The sequence below is a fragment of the Octopus bimaculoides genome, chromosome 19 (assembly GCF_046866305.1).
Source record: "Octopus bimaculoides isolate indiv1 chromosome 19, ASM4686630v1, whole genome shotgun sequence".
NCBI classification, from domain to species: domain Eukaryota; kingdom Metazoa; phylum Mollusca; class Cephalopoda; order Octopoda; family Octopodidae; genus Octopus; species Octopus bimaculoides.
Window position 1 is genome coordinate 26,096,704 of NC_142946.1, and position 25,413 is coordinate 26,122,116.

The following is a 25,413-nucleotide window of genomic DNA, read 5'->3' on the forward strand; positions in this document are numbered from 1 at the left end:
GAATAAAAGAGAAATGTACCGGATAGCGAGACATAGAAATAACAGTAAACTTTCAAACGACATTATATGTCTGAGACAAAAAAGTGTCTTTCTATATGGTAGCAAGACATGCTAGAAATAACGACAAACTCATCCTCGAACCAAATTCTTCTGTTACTTAGATACAATACTCGAGCTTTGCTCCGAGCACAGCTAGTGCAGGCGATGTTTGTGTGTGTGTGTGTGTGTGTGTGTATATATATATATATATAGATAGATATTTACATACATACATGTGTGTGCATCTCTCTCTATATATATATAATTTCATGTTTTGGAGTTATGATGTAAAATTACAGATAACAAACTACTGATGAAAAGACTTCAGGCTTAGAGTCAAATACAAAATTCCAGTCAACTCAATGTATATTGAATATATACCCTTACAATCACTGTTGTTGGTAACTTCGACAATCTCTCGGGCTTTTTTCGGTCTTTTAAAGATTTCTTTGGATTCCAGTTATCAACAACAGCGATTCCGATTTAAAAAAAAAGTTTTCAAAATTCTTAATTTTCCTACACTCTCCAACATTTTTGTTTTTACTTTTTTTTTTACTCCGAAAATTTCCTTTTGAGAATTTCATCTTAAAAAAATACGGAGATTACGATTCTGAAAAATTTGACAATTCAAAATTTTAATGTTGATTGCTTTTAATATTTCACTTTTAATTTGTGAACCTAGAATGCCATATATATATATATACGTGTGTTTGTGTCTATCCGCTACACAACAACTATCGTTGATGTATTTGTCCACAAAAATCAAAAACATCAAAATAAAAGCGTGTTGGGTATGTATCGAAATACTAGGGTGTTTATTTGGTCTGTGTAGCACGCGATGTTGGTGTATATTTGTATGTGCAAGACAGGAAGCCGTTTCTTATGGCTATTATATTATACATATATTATTATAGCTATGCCAATTAGTAGACCCCAAACTATTTTAAATAATTCAGCCGCTTATTAGAATCAAATTATATCCTATGAGCTACTTATCGAAAAAGTTTTGTTCTGAAGTGATCACAAGCTACATACACATATATGTTTGCATTCTTTCGGGGGAAATCGCATGTCTTTGATCAGTCAGCTGTTTTATCTACTTGCCAATATCAGTAAAAAAATTATTTCTTGAAAGAATACCGACGGAATTATATTATGCACCGATTTCTAATATACACTCTACAACATGTATTGAGTACGCTTTCGTATGTAAACAAAAACGTCCACTTTCATACAGACAGAAGTAATGATGACTACGGCAGATTGATAATCTCCATTTTCTTGTCACAAATGCTCCAGCAGCACCTGTGATGAAATACACTGAGATATCTATTAAAGTTGTGCTTTCAAATGCTAATTAAAAAGTGGGTCGCTAGAAAATGTTACAAATTTAGTGCTACTGACCTAGTTTAGTGATCTTAAGTCTCTCTCTCTTTTCTTTTTTTTTATTTTATTTTTGATAATTTTTCGGAATGTAGTTAAATAAAACAGCAATTGAAATCACTGGATTAACATCTATCTTTTGGGTATAATCGCCGGGGATATAGATGAAGATTATTTATTTTCTTAGCTGGAAGAAATTATCTAAGCAACCATTTTCTATTCGCTAATCAGACAATACACAAGATATTCTTAGAAAAACTATTAATAATAATAATAACCATAATAATATAATTCTACATTGAGCTGGATCACAAATGTGTAAATTATACGCTTGAAAAAAATTGTGAAAATCTAACCTAAAAATATAGAAAGTTACATTATGTTCGTATATATTTTCTATAGTTTTTTAAATTCATAACTTATAATTAATAGGTATGTGTTTATAATTTATGTGTACGAAAAGTCAAAGACCGTGCATTATATGTGGAGAATATCGTGAAAAATGTATCGCACCGGCCTATGTGGATTTTCGATAATGAAGTATCATCAGACTGAGAAAATGAAGAAATAAAGACCTAATTAGGGGAATCTATATAAATGCGAGAAGTTTGAATGCTGGTTTGCTTTCATATATAACGGAACTTTTCAGTGAAAACGATGAAATATATTTGCAAAAAACTACTAATTCAAAGTGTTAAAACTAATTGGATCGCTCGATTAATTAAAGTAAAAAACGATGCGATGCATCTGATTAAAAGAAAAATTATACCATATAATTGAGTTATTTAAAAAGAAATATTTGTCGAAGGCTGTCAATAAGCAAACAAAAATAATAGCCATCTTTCAAGATCACCGAAACAATGACATATTTAAGAATAATAGTAAACTTAAATTTGGAAAAGTAGCTTAGTCTTTGCATAAGTTAATATAGTTTGAACTGGTTTTGAAGAATGTAAATAACTACTTAAAATTAGACAAATTCTTTTGAGAAAGCAAATAATACAAAGCTACACAATAGTTATGGAGGAGTTGTGATTAGTTCTATAAAATAAGCACAAGTGTATAAACATTGACTACATCTCAATGTACACACACACACATATATATGATCACAATTCACTCCTATCCAAAATTTACTTTTTGATTTATGATTAATAACTAAATATTTACGGCCAAATACCGTCTCCAAACTTACATATGTGTGTGTATGGAGACGACACTTGAGATTATGTATATCAGAGATTAAATAATACCCTAAAATAGGAATGTAGCTTCACATGCTCAAGTGAAAATATTCAAAAATCAACATAAAATAAATCAGACTTACCTCATCATGTTTATTAGGGCTTTTCTTCTTAATTTTGGATAAATCATCAAATCCGTACAAAGCCTCTCCACTATGTCGAGTTCTAACCATGTTTTGTTGTCGTCCAGCCTATCTCTCTCTCTCGCTCACCGTCTATTTTATCTTTGATCTGCAAAGCTGATTGTTTTTAAATTCTTTCTTCCTGTAGTTTTAAATTATTTCCACATCAGAATTCCACCATTGTTGGTGAGAGATATTTCCCTCCGCACTACCACAGTAATTTGATGGCGAAACACGAAGGTAGGGAGAGCAGCTGTGGTATAAATCTCCAAGTCAGAGTGGTGGGAGAAAGAGCCAAATTGCCGACTATCAACCGACTCGTACCGCTGTCTGTCCACCTCTGATTAATTAGTAATCTTCTATAATCCACAAGTCTATCAATGCAAAATGAGTGAAAAAAGATATATATCTCTTCCAGATATGGATTAATAGACTCATCAAGATATCTAGATTTTAGAAATTTTGCCTCAACTAGTCGAATAAGATATGCTAAATATTTCCGAATTAACAACACATCGTTTAAGATATCGAAGAAATTGTCCACTATAAACGGAATTTTGCATTTTAGAGCAGGATGTAATAAAGAATTAAGAGATTAGCTGCTTCCTTGTCTATGGGGAATGTGTACAGGCTTCCACTCATATAATATATATAAAGCCGTTGTTCGTTTTCATGGACGATCAGTTTGGTAAGGTATGAAGACAGGCAGATATAAACGAGATTATAATTGAAAAATATATTCAAACACAATAGAACTGCAAAATGATAGTATTAGTTTAGTCACCTGGCATCAGAAATATTGGCGGGAATAGAACCTTTCAAATTGTCTGAGGTGAACACTCACAACCCAAGAGCAAGGTTTGTTGTCGGAGGAGCTCGATTATTTTTTTTTTTTTTTCGAGGGGCCCATTTACAGGCAGAGATCATTAAAATTCACTTGCAGTTGTAATTTATTCTAGTCAATCTTGAATAATTATCTGATTTTCGTTATGAAAGTTTTCGTTGAAGGTAAAAGCAATGAAATGGTAGAAGCATTCTAATGTGCGATATTTCTTTGTTCGTACATTGAACATGCTTTGACAAGGTGGCGGAGATTGCCGCCGATTCACAACCAACGACACCCTTCACTCTCGCACATGCGCACTCGCCGACCGTTTCGGCCTTCCCAAGAGTTGTTGCCTCATTTTCTGTTTCTTGTAATATTAATTATTAAACAATTTTTATTATTATTATTCTTAATTTGTTTAAATTTCTAGCAATGAATGTAATAATTAATTCTCTTAAAATCAATGGCAACACATCAAAACGAAAATATTATAAATACGATTTAGGATTTTAGCCTCTAATTTTCATGAAATTATAACCGGAAAAAAAATTGATCGTGTCAAAAAAAACAATCATTTCCGTGTTTTATCGTCGATTTTAGGTTTGAAACAATGGTTAATATCAGACACAGACAGTTACTCAGACACAATCTGATGTAGTTTACATATGAAATTGGCACTAGATATATAAGCGTGTTTTTAAGTCATTAATTTATCAGTTTGATAACCAAAAATATATTACTATTGTTCCCTTCGACCTTGTTACAACTCGAGTTCAGTACAATAAGATTGAAAGATTATTGATAAACCGATAATTTCTAAGAAGTTATTTCCTCAATATCTGAATATTTTATTTGGATCAATCGATAATATTCCTATAAAGCATCCTAGATGTAATTAAAATTATAATAGAATATATATATATATATATAGCAAGTTTCAAGAAGCGCTCGCCTCGTACGGAAATGTTACGAAATTAAAAATAAACAACTAGCGACATAAAATTATTTCGCGCTTTCTTCTATTGATAGAGCATTGTAAAAAATTATATACTACCGGTAAATCTTAAACAAAAGTATAAATTTGTGATTATGAGTCAAGATAGCTTATGTACAATTATAAATGTTAGAACCCGCTTGCCGCGACGCCTGAGAATAGATTAGCTACTATATTAATGAAGGAACCTAATAACACCACTCATCATTTCTTTAGTTTTCACAGGGGACATCCAAGTTAGTATTCAATCACTAATTCCTTTTCCTTTATTATTACTGCCGATGATTATCCGAGAAACCTGAGTAGCTGCAACTCTCTATGAGTTTATCCATTTTCATCCAATATCTCTAACTCTTTACATAACGTTGTAGCTTTACATTTGCTCTCAGTTCTTCCATGAACTTGAGCAACATAGTTATTTGCTTCCTGTATGAAATATGGGAAAGCTTTCAGAATCACGCTTCAAAGCTTGGACATTTTATTCTAGTTCATGTCTAGCTGTTACTCAATCAGTAAGCTGTTATCATAACTGCGGATTTAATAATGTTACAATACATCAAATATAACCCTCACAGGTAAACAGGTGACATATATAAAAAGACAGTCATCATAGTTACTTGTGTCAACCATTATTTATTATAAATACAATGGGATCTCACATATGTATTAGTTACTTGAAAAATTTTCAACAACTGAAAATATATATGCAAGCCAGTCAAGACTCATACACAGATGTAATAGAAATCCTTACAATGAAATGATTCAGAGGTCCAGTATATATGCATTGAGCATATACCTTGTATAAGGTAAAGAGGGTTCAACTTTGTTACAAATATAGGCAAAGTTACTGATCATGTAGTAAGACTAGCCGCAATCTGTTTACAGTGAGCAGAACTATGGCTCATGAAACACTTGTGCAACTTAAACACAGCAGGAAAGGTTTAATTTTTGACAAATTCTCTTCATACAAAATTTATTTTATCCATCTTGCATAGATGAAAAACTATGTTAAACAGTTCATCAAGTATGATTTGAAACTCTATAATTGATGTCAATATCTTGACTATTAAACTCAATGAAATATTCTTATCAATTAAGGTGTTTTTTTTTTTAAGCCAATTCCTCTAAATATGATTGCAACAGTTGGATATTGGTTTAGACTACTTGTTCACAATCTGTTATCATCCCACTTTTAATAGAAGAAAATTCCCTAACCCTAATATAACAATTCAGAAGGAAAACTTTGCTACTCTGAACTTATAATTATTTTATTGCTTCTATGTCAAACATATTTATTCACTCTACAGCTTTGGTCCATTATACTTTCTGCTTAACCAATTGACTGCATCTTTTAATTAGAGTGTTCCTTAATTTGACAACTATTAAGATATTTCAGCTAATCTTTATGGATATGAAAACAAAACATACCATTGCCAAGCAGCAGAACTCACTATCTGATATGTAGTGCATGAGAAGTCCTATGTGATGTGAGATATCAGTTCATGTTTTATAAGCTTCAAGATAACCATGTAATCATGTGACCAGCTACATTTGTGAGATTATGAAACAAGGCCCCCAAAGTGTCAAGGATTTCCTTGGAGACTGCCATCATGAGCATAGCATATTACTTTTGTAGTTACACCAAAACCATCATCTGAATTGATAGCACTTTTATTGAGTGACCTGTTTCTTTGATGTATTGAGTTGATTATGTGCTGTTTTTCCTGGAAGTATATTGTTTTTCCCTATATGGTGTGTTTCCTTATATTTGGTTTTGTTCACAAATGCTTGGTGCACCCTCTAGTCCAATATTCTTTGTTCATAAACTTCCTGTTTTCCATGTAAGTCAACTAGTCTTTTAAATTCCAGTGCTTAATCACCAATCCGTATATCCTCATCACAATATGGTAAAACATTCAAATAACCTGTTCTATATAAAAATATTCAGTTCAAATTCTAAAAAATATATATTTATCCCCCCCCCCCACACACACACACAGTTAATACAAGCACATATACAAGGATAATACACACACATTTTTTTCTATTACAAAATGTGATAAAATTCTGACTCAAGAAATAATCTTTCAGTAACCTATGTCAGTAGTGCTCCTCTACAGCCCAAATTACCTACCAAGGTCTAAATTTAACTTGGATTTTATACAATCAAGAACTCTTGATGATTTTTGTCTATTCACAAGTGACTAACACCATGTGAAGACTCAACCTCTGTCAATCAGTTCTTCCAAATAAATATTCTGCTTTTGGCAATTTTTATCCCTCATTTACCTTGAATCACTATCTCTACTTGAAAACTAAACTAAATATTACCTTGATATTCTTTCAAATGAAAGAACAATTTGCTTACAAATAACCAACACAAAATCATGGCATAGCATTTCTGAAATTTACAACAGATCCTGGACAATTTAAACCCAAAATTTATTAATATTACAATTATATAAATAGCAACTGGAGCAGGAGTTGATAAAATATTCTTATTCATTCTCTTTTATTTTTTCATTTAAACTTCAAGACCTTTACTAATCAAAAAGGCCTCTTTTGATGGATCTCGACCAAGGAAATTGCGTAGCATTTGATCAGCATCCTGTAATATAAAAACAGAAGTAAGTTATAAGAAGGAATATTGACAATTTAAATCTTAGATTTAATGAATTAGTTTCACAACCTAGTTTTAAACTAGTCATAAATAATTATTAAATTTACAATGAAACAATACACTGCATCCCTCTTTATTAGGCAAATCAACCTTCTCTCAATAAATAAATGTATATTCTTTCAAAAACCAGTTGTTTTTCGACTGACTGTTGGCAACACCTACCTGCACACATTCTGTTAAAATAAATCAAATCTGCGCAGACACCAATAAATGGCAGCCATTTTTGTGATTGGGCAACATCTTCACCATCACAAATTATTAGACAAATAAAAATGTTAATTGTGTCAGAACAAACATTTATTTAATTCAATAGTAAAAGTTTAACAAAAAATTTTTTATAAAGGACTTAATGGTAAACATAATAATATGTTCAAATGAAAATAATCGTGGGATTATGTCATACAGCTCCTAATGTTTGATGCATGATCCTCCAAATGTAATAACCTTCCTTATGTGCTGATCCACTGAATTTGTCGGCATAACTACAGAGTTCTACCCCCCAGATTTTGGAAGTAATAAGCAGAAAAGAGAAGCCGTCATAAGAAAACTTACGTTAAAAATAACATGCACATGATTTTTTTTTCTCAATAGAAGTAAATTCCAAAGTAAATGTTTCTAGTAGAGAAGTAGAAGAGAACAGAAGCAACATATTACTTCATTACAAATCTACGGATGCACATACGCACATAATAGAGAAAAATGAAACAATTATGGACGACTTGCTCCGAAACACCACCGAGTGGGGAACACTTCTCAAAAATAACCTGCAGTTGTTTCCTTCAAAATTCCTACATGCTCGAAATGTACATACATCAAGGTATATTTGTAGAAAATTTCACAAAAAAATATTAATTTTCATGGAAGTTAAGAAGAATTTAAGTGGACTCTGTTGGAATTTCCAAAAATTGTCCCCCACCTACATTCCAAAACACTTTCACTGGAAATTTTTGTATATTCGGGATCTACATAATAAATACAATATGCATAGAAAATTTCATTAAAAAATATTCATTTTTCTGAAAGTTATGACCTTCCAAAGTCTGGGGGGTAGAACTCTAGTTATACCGAATTTGTCAAGGTGATGATATCCTCTTGTGTCATGCTTTGAGCAGTGTCTACAATAGCATCCTAGAGGGCAACTTTACTTGAAAACTTTCGTCCATCTTGGTAAACATGCCTCTTCAGGACACTCCACAGGTTCTCGATCTGGTTTACGTTAGGGAACAAGGTGGCCACTCCATCAAATGACCTCCAGAGAAGCTTATTTGCTACAGGTATTCCTTAGAATTCTTTGCTGCATGAGATGGGGCATTATCTCGCATGAGGACCAACTTTCTCTTGAATGAAAGTTTTTACTTTTTGAACCATGGTTGGAAATTGTCCTTTAAGAAGGTAACATGTTTTTGATATCACCTCAATGCCATATGCAACTTTCTCTGGCCCAACCATCATACACGAACAATGCCAACCCAAAACATGACCCCCCCCGTTGGCATCTCGAACGGTGAGGACGGTTCCTACTGATTGATACCCAACCTTTACTCCAACCATCTGGTCCGTCAAGGGTAGCACAGCATTCGTCATTGGACAGAACTGTTGAAAAATCTACCTTCATGTATTCTTCTGCCCATTTTAGTCTCTTCTGATTATGAACAGCCTTCAGGCGTGGCCTTGTAACAGATTTAACATTCTTGGCTACTTGCTTCAAGAGGCGACACCTGGTAGTTTTCCATACGTCTTCCCTGCCACGTTTGAAAACTTCTTTATTAGTCAGACATAGGTTCTGCACAATGTCCCGTTTCACATGTGACAAAGTACAATTCAAAGTAACTCGCAACTTACCCTTATCTGCCCTCAACCGAACAGAAATAGGAGACTGCACAAATTTCTTCACTGTTCAGTGTTCTCTTCCTAGTATTTTTGATATTTCTATGGTTGTTTTCCATTTTCCAAGCTCTGACATGATGGTAGACTTCTCATTCGAGATAAGATCATATTTCTGACCCATAATGACACTTAAATTGGGCATCTGCCTAAGAATTTGGGACAGCAGAAATGTTGCAGCTACACAATAATGTCTACCATTTGTTTTTATCTGTGCAGATCCGATTTATTGTAACAGAATGTGCACAAATAGGTATTGCCAACAATCAGTGGGAAAACAACTGGTTTTGAGTGAATATGCATTCATTTATTGAAAGAAGGCTGATTTGCCTAATAATGTGGGACGCAGTGTACATTTCAAAATAATGTACTAACAAATGACTGGATAATTTTATTTTGATGTACAATCCTAAGTATCAGAACTGCAAATGTCTCTTCATATATACATGCATTTACATCTCTTAAATAAACATTCTCAGGACATTCAATAATAAAGAAATTAAAAGCAAAAACTCTAGATATATTCTGAAATCCTAGACAGGAACAAAATATTTAATCATCAGCATTTAACATCGCTTTTCATTGCCTGCATCAGTCAGACGGATTTGTTGAGGTAGATTTTCTAAAGCCAAATTGCCTTCCTGACACCAACTATCACCAGGTAGTAATTCCCCATGGCCACACATGCTTTTCATAGAAGACTAAAAATCAATAAAATTACTTGTATAATGGTGATGTTCATTTACAACCATTGCACAATGTCAAGACATTTCCAAACACACATCTATTTTTTATCTTACACACACACCTATTTTTATCTTTTTTTATGACTGCAGCCATACTGGGGCACCACCATGAAGGGTTTAGTTGAAAATCAACCCTGGTACTTATTCTATCAGTCTCTTTTGCCAATCTGCTAGGTTATGAGGATGTAAACAAACCAATACCAGTTGTCAAGGCAACAAACACATACATACACAAAGTGATTCTGAAAAGAGACATGGAAGTGCTACTATGAAAGGTTATTAAACATAGAGAATGACTGGGAAAGTGAGTTTTCCTAACATGAACCCAAAAGAGGGACCAGCTATCCTACTTGACAACTGTATGATAAAGCAATTAAGGATAACCAGAGAAAGCCCCCTGGTCCATCAGGAATTACCACTACTGAAATACTTAAAATATCTGGCAGAGTAGGTTACTGCCTCATCACCCATATAATTAATCAGGTTATACAGGAAGGTGTCATACCCAGTGACTGGTGTAGCAGTATTTGTAGCTGTTACATGAATAAAAGAAATGCTTAAGAAGTAATTACGGAGATATCAAAATGCTGGGTCAGATCATGAAAGTTACAGAGAGAGTTATAGCCCAATAAATTAGGAACAAAATTAGACTAGATGAGATGCATTTTGGTTTTGTAAGATGGCAGCAGAAGTATCTAGCTACAAGTAAACCATTGTACTTGGCATTCATCAACTTGGAAAAGCCTTCAACAGTGTCCTCCACACTATGATGTAGTGGTCTCTCAAGATGCTGACAATAGATAAATGGCTTGTGAAAGCTGCACAAGCCATGTACAGGGGTGCAATCAGTGAGGTGAAAGTTGGCCATGAGTACATCATTGAATTTAAGGTACAGTTAGAAGTGCATTAGTGTTCACTCCCCTCCTATTCACCATTGCCCCCCAGGCCATAACAGAGGAATTTAAGACCAGCTGCCCATGGAAACTATCATGATGATTTCATTCTCATTGCAGAATTTATAGTTGAATTAGAAAAAAAAAATTCCAGGTGTGAAAGCAAAACTTGGAATTAAAGGGCCTTAAAGTTAACTTAGCAAAGACCAAAATTCTAGTAAGGTTGGAAAGCAAACAGGACTTCACTCCCCTCAATATGTAGGAAAGGTGGAGGTAGGAATTCCATATAATGTACCCAGTGCAAATTATGAACACATAAGAGGTATAGCAGAATCACAGGAAAGTTAATGGAGAGAAAGTAGTGTTTGTATGTGGAAGATACACTGGAACAATAAACACTGAGAACTCAAGAGAAACAGGTTTTTTTCAAATATCCTAGAGATAGTATATAATTTCAATTTTCTTCGTACTAATTAGCAGTGTAGAAGGATGTTCTGAAAGTATAGTTGCTAGAATAAAAATAGGATGGAGAATATTCAAAGAACTAGTACTTCTGTCAGCTACAAAAGTCTCTCAGAGTGAAAGGCAGATTATATGATGCTTGTGTATGAACAGCAATGCTACATGGTAGTGAAACATAGGCTATGAATGCAGAGGACAAGTGAAGACTAGAGAAGAAGGAAGCTAGTATGCTCCAGTGGATGTGCAATGTCAGTGTGCATGTACAACAAAGTGTCAAGGAATTGAAAGAAAAATTAGGCATAGAGGAATCAGACATCCAGTACTTACAATTGACCCTCCAGGTGCGAGAATATATTTTCGGTAATCTCTTCCAACTGAAGCATTCATTATTCCTTCTCTAGAAAATCTTGATGCAAACATATCCACACTGAACACTTCGCTCCACTGTGAAAAGAAGTAAAACTCAAATCAAAAGAAAACCTTTGTAATACAGTCACAAGAGTTCTCCAGTGGGACACCTTAGCTCCTTTCCTCTACATTATAGTCTTGGACTATGTACTGTGGCATGCTATGATATCTGAAGTCGGTATAACTCTCTGTCTCTGTCAAAGTTCACATCATCCAGCATCATACCTCACTGGCCTCGACTTCACAGATGACACTGCACTTGTCTCACATACAATCACAAATGCTCAAACTTCCCTCACAAACCTGGTGTCAACTACCATTGAAATTGATCTCTCAATAAACTGCACAAAGACAAAGACCATAATCATTGGTGAAAATGCTGGTGTGGGTGACCTTACAGCAGACAGCAGAGCTTGATGTAGTCTTCTGACTTACTAGCTCCTGTCAAACTGTCTCAGCCTTGCTAGCATGGAAAATGGACATTGATGATAATGACATGTTATATACATTGCTAGAAGCAATGTATATACATTGCAAGAATTATACATTGCAAGAATTAAACTGCACAGGTGGGCAAGGAAGGAGAGGATTCCTACACAAAATTTCTGATAATTATTTTATCAACTTAAAATGCCAGCAGGAATATCTCTGGTTGCATGGCTTGCTACAAATAGCCCCTAACACTCCCTCATGCCACCCCTTGCTGTCATGGAAAGTTAGACTGTATTGTAATCAAAGATTTACAAGCGAGACAGAAAGATCATGACTGCAATACTTTTGATCAAGTGTCACTTCATCTCAGGCTGACCTGGATTAATCAACAATATAGGGTTCAAAGACCACTGATATAAATGTTTTTTTTTTAATATTTAACTGTGTAAAACATATGTAAAAGTTTAATGTCATGTTTAATATGAAAAGAAAACAGTGCTTAATTCTGGCTTCTATCTGTTTCATAAATGAAATCTTTTCCTACATAGGAAAGAAAACATTTGTCTACTACAACTAACTTTTCTTTTGTATCTATTATCCAAGTGAAGTGAGATAAGAAAAAATAAGTATAATCATCTAGAGATATTATGAAATGTGACATGTGCTAATAGTACAGAGCTTTATTTCACTTCAAAGAATAGTATTCACACCTGGATCAACTGTGAATTATACATTAAAAAAGATTTTTTTTTAAATGTACTGGTTTCACACTTACCAAATAACCATAGTACTGAGCATCATAGCCATTGACAATATGACTGAATGTTGCAGAAAAGTTTGTATTAGGAATACAGGGTATATTCAACAGTTCCAAGCTTAAGTCGTCAAAAACTTTCTTAGTATCCACCTGAAGAACAATTTATAAATTCAGTTTTAATCAACAATTAAATAAATATATCACTCTTTCTCCCTACCCCTCACTGGTCACATGTGTCCAGCTACTAATTCTTTTCATTCTTGGCCTCGCCAAGCACACATGAACATTCTTCTTCATCCTGTTTCTTTCCAGTTCGTGCTTCGCAGCATTCAATATACACATACTTTTTCACGTCTGGTCGTATAGCCTTTTTTGTTTGTTTATTTCATTGTTTCATTTTCCTGTCTTGTTTTCCGTCTGCCACTATCCTCCATGGAACAAATTTAATTTGTGTCCGTGGGAGAGCCATTTTAACAATGCGTCCTGCCCTAAATCTTCGAAATGCCAGTGTTATAATGGTGGCAGATGATGAAGGAAATGTTCTCTATGCGGCCTGTGCGCTTTTTGCACCTTGTTTATCATTTTGTCCATGTTTTTTGCAATGTCATGTACACAGATATGCATCTATATGAAGGTATGTACATACATGTACATATATATGCATATACTCATATATTATTTATATATATATAGAGAGAGAGATAGATAGATAGATAGATATAGATATAATCAACTAATTCACCACAATTATATTGAAATTTTGAACTTAAAACTTAAATGATGAACTTTCTCACAGCCTAAAGGCAAAGTCTTGTGAAAGTGGTCAAAGCTCAGCAGTGCAATGTTGAATTTCCTCTTAAAAAGGAAGCCAGTCTATCAATAACATTGCCAGAAGATTTTGTTGTGTTTGTGATAATTACATAAGTGCAAAATAGTTCAAATCTTCCAGGTATCTGCCATAACTGTGGATCATGGTTCAATAATGTTACTCAAGTGGCACACCATAAATCTGATTCAAGATGGAAGCAGTGAGCTGCTTTATTCATGATGATGATCCTCATCAATGTTGTTTAATGTTCTTTTTGTCTTCTTTTTTTTCAGCAATGCTGGTATAGAGTAATAGTTTAGCAAACAGTAGCTTTCAAAGTTCTATTATGATTATTTTACAGCTCCTACATGGTGGTGATGTACTACACATTAAGCTGCTGTCAGGATAAGCATCACATGCAGTCAATTGTCTTCAATATAGATTCTATACAATGTTGGAAAATGGAACTACTATTTTGAAACATATCTGAAGTTTATTGACTAATAACTATTGATTGAACTGATCACATAATCCCTTTGAATTTTTATCCAAACCTATCTACCAGCAGGTGCTCTTTAATAAAAAAAAACTTTGCCTCTTGCATTTACTCAATATTGTTTCAAGCTGAGGAGTTGGATGAGAAAATGTTTGAATTTTTGTCATTTAAATGTATTTTGTAATTAGCATACATTCAAGATTTCCTTTCTTCACAACTGAACAATTGATGATGCATTGTTGACACTTTCATATGACATGAAGTTATGATTTACATTACTTTGAGACTGAGGGTCATTTTCAACCTACATTTTGTTCATACAACTAGTTCCATGTGTATGAACAAATCTTATTGTTAACTTCAACCTGTATTGAAATTTTAATAATTTCAGTATTGGTTGCAGCTAAAAGATAATGATTTTACATGCAATATCCATGTTTTTATTTGTGATAAATAATTAAAAACTTAGCAGTATGTGGTGATACACTTTTAAGAACTCAAAAATTTTTTTTAGTGATATTGAACATGAAGTCTATGGGACAGTACAGTGTACTAAAAGATTAAGATATTTTTATTAGGGAAATCTTTCACACTAGAGACCAATCATCAGCTATTGCAGTTAATTGTTTTGTAATTTTTCTTATGCAAAATCATCATCTACCTGTTCCAGACATGTTGCTAATAATCTCGTTTAGAAGAAATATTTCACAGCAATTCTGCCATACACTTTTAAATAAACAGGGTTATATCTTTTCTATGCAACATCTTTATTTAGTTTCATTATCGTTTAATGTCTGCCTTCCATGCTGGCATGAGTGGTTTTTTAAAATATAAAATATCAATGATACATCTGAAGGAAAAGAATTCTATTATGCCAATGTTAGCTGATGTTACATATTTTTCCATAAATTTTGGTCTTCTATTTCCCTTGTTTACAATAATTACACAAGTATGCAATAGTAAGCAAATAAGTTCAAATCATCAGACATTTGCTATAATTGTGTACCATGGTTCACCAACATTATCTGTGCAATATACCACAAAACAGCAAATCATTTTATTCATACTTTTCATGTGTATATATGCTAGGACAATACAATGGCTTCTTTCAGTTTCCATCTACCAAATCCACTCACAAGGCTTTGATCAGCCCAAGGCTATAGTAGAATACACTTGCCCAAGGTACCATGCAGTTGGACAGAACATGTGGTTGGGAAGAAAGATTCTTACCACACAGCCATACCTGCACCTATGTATATAAGTTCTTTTAGTCTTTTGTTTCAGTCAGTTGACTGCGGCCATGCTGGGGTACTGCCTTGAAGGCTATTAGTGAAACAAATTGACCCTAGGACTTATTTTTTAAAACCTGGTACTTACTCTATCAATCTCTTTTGCCAAACTGCTAAGTTACAGGGATGTAAACACATCAATACCAATTGTGAAGCAATGGGGGGGGGGGGGGGGAACAAACAGACAAACACACACACAATTTAATATAATAGCAAAGACCAAAGTTTTGATAAGTAGGAAAACAGACAAATCACAGGTACCTTCAAGGAGATAGCCCTGCTTGATATGTATAAAAGGTGTCAGGAAAAACTTCATAAGGTGTACCCAGTGCAAGCTATGGACACAAGAGGTGCAGCAGAATCAATGGACAACTAATGGAAGGCAGATGTACAGGTACATTAAACACCAGGAATGTACAAAAAATAGACTCCCTCATATGCAAGGGGGAGATCCCAAGAAGTAGTACTTAGGTGACCAAGTTAGTGGGGAGGTTGTTCCGAAAGCATAGCTGCTAGAATAAGAATAGGCTGGGCAAAGTTCAGAGGGATACTACCTCTGTTAGTAACAAAGAGCCTCTCCCTCAGAATGAAAGGCAGATTGTATGATGCCTGTGTATGGACACCTATGCTACATGACAGTGAGACATAGGCTGTGACTACTGAGGATATGTGAAGACTTCAAAGAAATGAAGCCAGTATGATTTGCGAGATGGGTAACGTTAGTGTGCATATACAACAGAGTGTATTTTGAGAGAAAAACTGGATATATGTAGCATCAGATGTAGTGGGTAAGAGAAAAGACTGCACTGTTATGGCCATGTACTGAATATGAATAAGGACAGTTGCATCAAAAGGTGCCAATCTCTAATCATAGAGGGAACATGTGGAAGAAGTAGACCCAGGAAGAGGTAGGACAAAGTGCTGAGAAAGGATCTACAAACATTGGGACTTACTGAGGGGATGACAGGGGACCGAGACTCCTGGCAGTTTGCTGTGCTTGAAAAAACATGCTAAGCTAAATAAAAGCCCAGTTGCCTTTGCATCCAGCCTCATCCCTTGCAACCCTTTCCAGCTGAGCATCCCTAATCTTGCAGGCTCGCAAGTGCTGATGCCACATAAAAAGCACCCAGTACACTTTGTAAAGTGGTTGGTGTTAGGAAGGGCATCCAGCCATAGAAATCATGCCAAAACAGACATGGAGCCTGAACAGCTCTTCAGCTGGTCAACTTCTGTCAAACCATCCAACTCATACCAGCATGGAAAATGGATGAAGATGATGATATATTTTATATATATATATACATACATACAACGGGCTTCTTTTCAGTTTCCATCTACTAAATCCATTCACAAGAAGACACTTGCCCAAGGTGTCACACAGTGAGACTGAACCCAGAACCATGTGGTTTGGAAGCAAGCTTCTTACCACACAACCACGCCTGCGCCTATTACAAAAGAGAGCAACTGTTTAGAACACTAAATATAACAGATGTGGTATCTAATCTCCAAAACAAAAGAGGATTGTGGCAGTTAAAATAAAATAGTGGAGACCTAGTGATGAATCAGCTACCACAATTTGAATGTTTTATTTCTCTCATGCGAGTATGGTAAACTGATAACTGAATGTGAAGCAAATAGATCTGTATCAGTAGGTGGACTAGCTATTCTTGATTACTAATTTTAAAAAATGGGAAATTTTACTTTACTCAAGGCAATAGTGATATACATGAAATGGTTACAAGCAAAAAAACTAAACTTATAAATTTCCTCCACAATGCTCATCTGTTAAAACAATTAATAAATAGAGTAAAAAGGTGAAAATATTCTTTAGTAGTTTGTCAACTGTTTCAGAAAGTATTTTCAAGTATTGTAGGTACTGACTTGAGGTTGCGTATGTATAAACTGGTCAAACTGCCCAATCAACATTTGTCTTAAGTTAAAGATACCAGCATTTGCTTTTCTTGACTTCTTCAAATTATGGATCATATCATCAGGTATTGGAGTTCCATCTTGGTAGTGTCTGGACATTAGTCGAAGAGGCTCTTCTTCCCATACCCAGTTTTCCAACATCTGAGAAGGAGCTTCAATGAAATCCCGTTCAGTATTAGTTCCACTGAAATGAAACAAAGCAATGTTTGTTAAATAAATCACAAAAACTCAACATAAATATAAGAATTGTATTTCAAAGAAACATCAGACAGACAATTTAAGATTATGAACCCATGAAAAGATTTCAGCTGTTATGCGATTACAAGCCACCTCTTACTCCATAATCAGAGAATAAATGCAAATTTCAAATCAAAATAGCTTCTTCAGTCACAAGAAAAAATCTAGAAATTTAGATTTTTGGGCCTTTAAATTAGAAATTTAAAGATCCATTTTGATATTACCTAAAAGGATGTATATAAATTCTGAATGATTTCAAAATGAAGAGTTTTTTTTTTTTTAATTAGATACCTTAGAAATGGAATACAATAATCATTATTGGTACAGATATGGTTATGTGGTTAAGAAGTTTACTTTGCAATCAGCTGGTTTCAGGTTCATTCCTACTGTCAGCAAGTGTCATTCCCACTAGAGCAAGTCCCATACTGCACACCAAATAATGCCTTATGAGAGAATTTGAAAGATAAAAATCTATACAGAAGCCTTTATTTGTTTGTGTGTGTGTGTGTGTGGATTTATATGTACATGTGTGTACACATGCATGCATGCTTATCTTTCTACCATTTAACAACCAGTGTTGGTTTATTTACATCCTCATAACTTAGTTCAACAAAAAGAAACCCTTGGAATAAGTACCAGATTTAAAATAAGTTATGGGTTGAATTTGACTGAAACAAGGAATAGAATAAAAGAATTATAATTTTCATAGAAACTAAACTTTCCGTATAAACTGTAGAATTTTAGGCTCACCTAAAATGTATATATTTTGTTTCTGTGCAAATCTGGTGCATCACATGACCAAACTCATGAAAATATGTTTGGACCTGTGAAAAAAAAATTAAAAACTTATTTACAATTAATTAACAATGAAAAATTGTGAAAAATGATATTCTCCCCAAACATGAAAACTAAAAATAACAAAACAAAAAAAATTAAATTCAATGTGCCCCAGCATGGCCACAGCTCATGAGCTGAAACTAGATAAAATGAAAATAAAATGAAAAATGAAACTAAATGTGATACAGTTATATTTTATTTTATAAAAAGAAGTTATATGCCTAAGGATATATTTGAGCAGGAGAATGTAAACAACAGAAAACTAATCTGTCAACCCAAGCAAGATGTAATACATGAGAAATGGGTACAAGTTTAAACTTTACTTCAGCCATTGTATTGTTGTACTCAAGACCCATCCTCCACAGCAGAAGTGTTAAGGCCACATCCCCTGGTGAAGAGGATTGGCCTGCAAGAGACCTGTGCCAGTACTACATAAAAAGCACCAAACACACACTGTAAAGTAGTTGGCATTAAGAGCATCCAGCCATAGAAACCAAGCCAAATCAGATAGAAACCTGGTGCAGCTCTCTGGCTGGCCAGTTCCAGTCAAACCCATGCCAGCATGGAAAACAGACTTTGAAGGATGATGATGAACATCTACTTTATAGATGAATGGTTAGTTACAATGTTAGTTTCCTAGTGAGGTACTAATTGCTCCAACAATATACAAATATCTAAGTTTGAAGATTCCATAAAAGAGAAAAGTGGTAGTAGGTCAGCAGAGAAATAAATTAAAAACAAAATATATTTTTGTTTTAGCTGATATTTTTCATTCTAACAATTGACTTCCTTCTGTACAATACTTGATGTTGCCACTACATTATTTTAAAAGAAGTTGAAGTGGTGCTCCAGCATGGCTGTAGTAGAAAGACTGAAACAGGTAAAAGATAAAAGAATTTGATGTGGTGTGAAAATATTTTTTACCTCTTCATGAGATAAAAGTGAGGGCTTATCTGCAGTTGGTTTCACAATGTTGGCAACCATAGCTGCCACAGATATTCTGCGCTGACCATTCGCATTGTCACAGCCTTGCTATAAGCATAAAAAAAGAAATGAATATGTTGGTATTAAATCATGCTGAAACATTAATAAAAGACAAAAATGATGAAGTGGATAAGTTATTAGATTACCACTTCATGGATTCAAATCATCTACAGGCATTTTTATGGATCTAAAATACTATTATGTTACTTGTCTATGTTCGCTTAGTTTTAAAGAATACTTAGCAGATATTTTAGTAAAGTTAGACTATCACCCTAAGATTGCTGTCTCTTATCAATTTAATACTACAAAAGTCCTATGTATTAAGGGCATCCAGCTGTAGAAACCATACCAAAACAGACAACCGGAGCTTTGTGCAACTCTTCTGGCTAGCCAATTCCTGTCAAACAGTCCAACCCGTACCAGTATTGAAAATGGAGATTTGATGATGATGATGGAAAGTCTAATGACCTAAATAACTAATGCATTAAAAGCTAAGAAAATTTGTGATGATGCTAATTTTGTAACTACTGTCACTTTAGTTGTTCTATAGTAAAACTATGGCAGTGAGACATAGGCTGTGACTACTGAGGATATGTGAAGGCTTGAAAGAGATAAAGCTAGTATGCTTCATTAGATGAGTAATGTCAGTGTGCATGTATGACAGAACGTAAGTCGGGAAAAAAACTGGATATATGAGACCAGATGTAGTGTGCAAGAGAAAAGACTGCACTGGTATGGTCATGTAATGCATATGAATAAAGACAGTTGCATCAAGAGGTGCCGCCTTTAATTGTGGAGGGAACATGTGGGATGAAGTGTTGAGAAAGGATTTTCACATGCTGGGTCTCACAGAGGGGATGATAGGAGAGACTGAGACTCTTGGTGGTTTGCTGTGCTTCAGAAGACATGTCAAACTAAGTAAAATCATGGTTGTCCTTGCATACAGGCATGTCCCCTCCATCCCTCTCCAGCTGAGCATTCCTAATCTTGCAGGCTCATGGATACTGGTTTCACATAAAAAGCACTGGAACCAGTGCCACATAAAAGCACCCAGTACAGTCTGTTAGGTGGTTGGTGTTAGGAAGGGTATTTAGCCATAGAAACCATGCCAAAACAGACATAGAGCCCAAGCAGCTCCTGTCCATCCAATCCAAGCCAGCATGGATGGGGGACATTAAATGATGATGATGATGACAATTAAAAGCTATCCTGAAGTTTTCCTTATGGTAAATTAAAAGAATTACAGACTGTTCTAGCCTTACCTGTAAGCCAAAGCAGGCTGCATGAGTATATTTCCCATCTCGAGGAAATAAATCCAAGTAGAAATAACCCAAAAGTTTATTACTGTCGGTATCTGTCACACTGTACTGAAAACAGAATTATAATTAGGCTTTCATAAAACATTAAAAAGAGTTATGCAACAAGAGCAATGAACACTGAAAATAATTAGGTACAAAATTATACTGAATACACAACTTTGTTGCTACACTCTACTTCGGTGGTTTTTAAGAAGAGAAAGTTCTTCTGAACTATGTAAGGATATTATCACCTTACAAATATGGCTCAAAATGGAGTACAGCATGGATCCAATATTTGAACATTTAAACACTCTGAATTTATCACATTTCAAAGAGCAAAATATAACTAACTTTGATAAGGCTTTTGAGAAGGAAATGCCAAGAAAGCAAATTTCTGAATTTTTCTTAAATTCAGTCAGTTTTGAAGACTACAGCAGTCTATCTGACAATATCATGACTCATCTTTGTGTTATAAAATTTGATATTAAAAGATTCTTTCCTACAAAGGAATGCAGAGCACTAGAAAAATCAAGCCGAATGTTAAAACTATTTGATGCAGCTACCAATGCGCTGTATATTCCCAATGAGGCAAGATTCCAATGTTGCACTGAAACATTGTTTGGTGTGGAAATTAAAATTCTCAGTATCAACTGAAGTGAAAACACTGGTAGCTGAAACTTGGAAATTCTGGTTTGATTTATCTAACTCTCTCAGAAGGGATTCTCAACAATGGCTCAAACGAAAAGCAAAGCAAAAACATCATGAAAGTTGGATGTATTAATTAGATATATAATGTCTTTGCTCTAGCCATAATTAAATAATTTGATAAAATCACAAAAACCCATTCATTAAATCTCAAAACTCTACTTATTCAAATGATATAAGATCAGTTCTTCATGACATTCTAAGAGCCTAATCTGGGATTTTTTTCAAATGGCTAGTTGTTTTAATAAAGGGAAAATGACATCAAATTTAAAGGTTCTTTCTAAATTTCTCAGTAATATTTAGGATTATTACTGTAATAAAAGTAGTAGACCACTGCCCTAATGAATTATTTTCTTACAGTTCATTATTGTAAGGTGGCTTAAAATTGTATTAACAAAGACTATTACAGAGAATGAAAAATTGTATTAACAAAGAAATTACAGAGAATGAAAAAATAAACTAACAGGTACTGGAACTGTCAAATTAAGCAGCACTCACCATTGTGACATCTGGATGCCAGACAGAAGGGTTTTCTATTTTTGCAAACGTTAACCCAAGTAAATCCTGAAATAAAATAATGTTTTAAAAGGATGATTATAATCGTTTACACAGATTCAAATGAAACCAGGTTTTAAGAAGGGGAATTTATGAAATTGTGACATTCATGCATTTCTGAAAGTTATTAGTAATGTAAATGATTTGAAATAGTACAAACTGGAAATCAAACGTGGAATACTGTATCAATTTTATAGGAACTTAACATTACACCATAAAACAAAAACAAAATAGCCATGATTCAAGTTCAAATTCAGTGAAAGTGTTTCATTATGTATTTGGACTGTACACTTAAGTCTTTCTTCACTGTCTCAGTTAAGCTAATAGTCTTCTTCAAAATGCTTTTAAGGGTAGTCCACACTGTGTACTTAATGCTGACCAATCCACTTTTGCAATTTGTCCCTACCCATGTCAAGTCAACAACTTCACTAAATTTAATACAGCACCTGGTTAAATCCTCATGAACTTGTAAAATGTCTCTCAAAAAGCTCCCTGCAACATAAGGCATTGTAGCCTGGTTGGTGGGGTGGGAAAGAGCAGATAGTAGTCTTCTTAATACATGTCCGATCAATCAACATCTTTTTACCTTTTGGCATTTAAACTGGCCATATCTGGCCAAAATATTTTATCTGTTTCATGTTCAAATCAGCCTAATCTGGCTTCTTACACTTACTCTACAGCATCATATTAAAAATAAATAATCACATCTTCAAAATCTCAAAGCTATGAAATAGACCATGATCAACTCAAAACAATGCAAAAAAGTATTACATTTGAAAGAGTAATCTGAATGCTAAGGGGTTAACAGATTTGTTGACAGTGTAGGAGAGAGAATAGTGATGTTGTAGGAGAGAAATGTGTTCGCATGGATGATGGTACGCTTGCATTAAATGAGGATGCAAAGAAAGAGGTCTGGAGATGCCACTACGATAGATTGCTTAATAAAGAGAATGAATGGGAGAAAGAGAGCCTGCCTTATGTCGACCCAATAGAGGGACCAGCTATCCGAGTCGATAGTACCAGGGTAGATAAAGCAATTAAGAGTATGAAGACCGGGAAAGCCCCCGGCCCATCAGGAATCACTGCAGAGATGCTCAAAATATCTGGCAGTGTTGGCTATAGCCTAGTCACCCGTATTACGAACCAGGTGATACACGAAGGAGTCATACCCTATGACTGGTGTAGCAGCATCATAGTCAACTGCTACAAAGGTAAAGGGGACGCTTTAGATACAAATAATTACAGAGGCATCAAGCTGTTAGATCAGGTTATGAAAGTTACAGAGAGGGTCATAGCCCAACTAATTAGGGAGCGAATCAATTTAGATGAGATGCAGTTTGGGTTCGTGCCAGGTAAAAGCACTATTGATGCCTTATTTCTAGTGAGACAGTTGCAAGAGAAATACCTAGCTAAGGATAAACCTCTGTACCTGGCTTTCGTTGACATGGAGAAAGCCTTTGACAGGGTCCCCCGATCCCTTATCTGGTGGTCAATGAGGAAACTTGGGATAGAAGAATGGCTAGTGAGAGCTGTGCGAGCCATGTACAGAGATGCTGCCAGTAAGGTGAGGGTTGGAAATGAGTACAGCAATGAATTCCGGGTAGAGGTAGGGGTCCACCAAGGTTCCGTCCTCAGCCCCCTATTATTTACCATAGTCCTCCAGGCAATCACAGAGGAGTTCAAGACAGGTTACCCCTGGGAGCTCCTCTATGCTGATGACCTTGCCCTAATTGCGGAGTCACTATCAGAACTAGAGGAGAAGTTTCAGGTGTGGAAGCAAGGTCTAGAATTGAAGGGCCTTAGAGTCAACCTAGCTAAAACCAAAATCCTAATAAGTAAGAAGGTAGATAAAACACAAACCCCTTCAGGTAGATGGCCCTGCTCAGTATGTAGAAAAGGAGTAGGTAGTAACTCTATAAGATGTACCCGGTGCAAGCTATGGACACATAAGAGGTGCAGCAACATCAAAGGCAGGTTAACTAGCAAGTTAGTTTTTGTTTGTGGCAGATGTTCAGGTGCAATAAAGACTGCAAACAAACAGGAAACAACTTCTATCTCATTCCAGGGTGAAAAACTAGAGGTAGTCGATAGCTTCCGCTATCTGGGCGACCAAGTTAGTAGTGGGGGTGGGTGCGCTGAAAGTGTAGCTGCTAGAATAAGAATAGCCTGGGCAAAGTTTAGAGAGCTCTTACCCCTGCTGGCGACAAAGGGACTCTCACTCAGAGTAAAAGGCAGACTGTATGACGCATGCGTACGAACAACCATGCTACATGGCAGTGAAACATGGGCTGTAACTGCTGAGGACATACGTAAGCTCGCAAGGAATGAAGCCAGTATGCTCCGTTGGATGTGTAATGTCAATGTGAATACCCGTCAGAGTGTAAGTATCTTGAGAGAAAAGCTGAACATTAGAAGCATCAGTTGTGGCGTGCAAGAGAGACGATTGCGCTGGTATGGACATGTGGTGAGAATGGAGGAGGATAGCTGCGTGAAAAAGTGCCACACCCTAACAGTTGAGGGAACCCGTGGAAGAGGTAGGCCCAGGAAGACCTGGGCTGAGGTGGTGAGGCAAGACCTTCGTACATTGGGCCTCACCGAGGCGATGACTACGGACCGAGACCTTTGGAAATGGGCTGTGCGTGAGAAGACCCGGCAAGCCAAGTAAGATCGTTGCCAGTGCCCCTGGACTGGTTCTTGTGCGGGTGGCACATGAGATGCACCATTTTGAGCGTGGCCGTTGCCAGTACCGCCTGACTGGCTCCTGTAGGATTTTCGAGCGAGATCGTTGCCAGTGCCCCTGGACTGGCTTGTGCGGGTGGCACATAAAAGACACCATTTCGAGCGTGGCCGTTTTCGTGCGGGTGACACGTAAAAGCACCCACTACACTCTCTGAGTGGTTGGCGTTAGGAAGGGCATCCAGCTGTAGAAACTCTGCCAAATCAGACTGGAGCCTGGTGTTGCCATCCGGTTTCACCAGTCCTCAGTCAAATCGTCCAACCCATGCTAGCATGGAAAGCGGACGTTAAACGATGATGATGAAGTATCCCATTATTTGAGAATATTATTTTCAATGTACCGTCATCCAACCCACTTTACTTTATCAGTAGATAGCATAGTGTGATAAGTGGATTCAATTTTTTCTTAAAGCATTATCATCGAAAGAAAGAAATTTTGTTTTAACATAGCATTAGAATCTGAATTTTAGGCCAGGCAAATCAGTGTCATGACCTTTAGAGAACTAGATAATATTGTCATCCAAGCATTTACAATAACTTTTTTGTCAGTAGTATTATACTAATGTTTTTGAAATGCTAAACTATATTTTCAAAGTTCAGATATAAATTGTTAATGACATATACAATAAATTTTGAAAAATGTCATAAATAATAATCTAAAAGTATAAC

General features: G+C 35.3%; 2 protein-coding genes across 6 annotated transcripts in view; both read right to left on the reverse strand.

The window, feature by feature from the left end:
* Positions 1–3,897, reverse strand: part of LOC106883269 (ATPase family AAA domain-containing protein 2) — a 74,076-nt gene extending 70,179 nt beyond the window's left edge. For all 4 annotated transcript variants that reach the window (XR_016245204.1, XM_014934212.3, XM_014934211.3 and 1 more), the window contains exon 1: positions 2,750–3,897. Coding sequence is in view for 3 of the 4 variants with exons in the window: in XM_014934212.3 (XP_014789698.1) it covers positions 2,750–2,839 (90 nt within the window). In the remaining variant the exon portion in view is untranslated. The remainder of the gene's footprint in view (positions 1–2,749) is intronic.
* A 3,134-nt stretch (positions 3,898–7,031) lies between these two features.
* The window catches only part of LOC106883272 (thimet oligopeptidase), a 44,364-nt gene continuing 25,982 nt past the window's right edge, over positions 7,032–25,413 (reverse strand). Inside the window, exons 10-17 of one of the 2 annotated variants that reach the window (XM_014934221.3) lie at positions 21,952–22,017; positions 20,713–20,817; positions 19,391–19,498; positions 18,380–18,453; positions 17,345–17,576; positions 12,889–13,020; positions 11,601–11,717; positions 7,032–7,216 (exon numbers count right to left, since the gene is read on the reverse strand). In XM_014934221.3, the coding sequence (XP_014789707.2) occupies positions 7,133–7,216; positions 11,601–11,717; positions 12,889–13,020; positions 17,345–17,576; positions 18,380–18,453; positions 19,391–19,498; positions 20,713–20,817; positions 21,952–22,017 (918 nt within the window). In that variant the 3' untranslated portion in view covers positions 7,032–7,132. The remainder of the gene's footprint in view (positions 7,217–11,600; positions 11,718–12,888; positions 13,021–17,344; positions 17,577–18,379; positions 18,454–19,390; positions 19,499–20,712; positions 20,818–21,951; positions 22,018–25,413) is intronic. The other variant, XM_052974914.2, reaches the window with a different exon arrangement.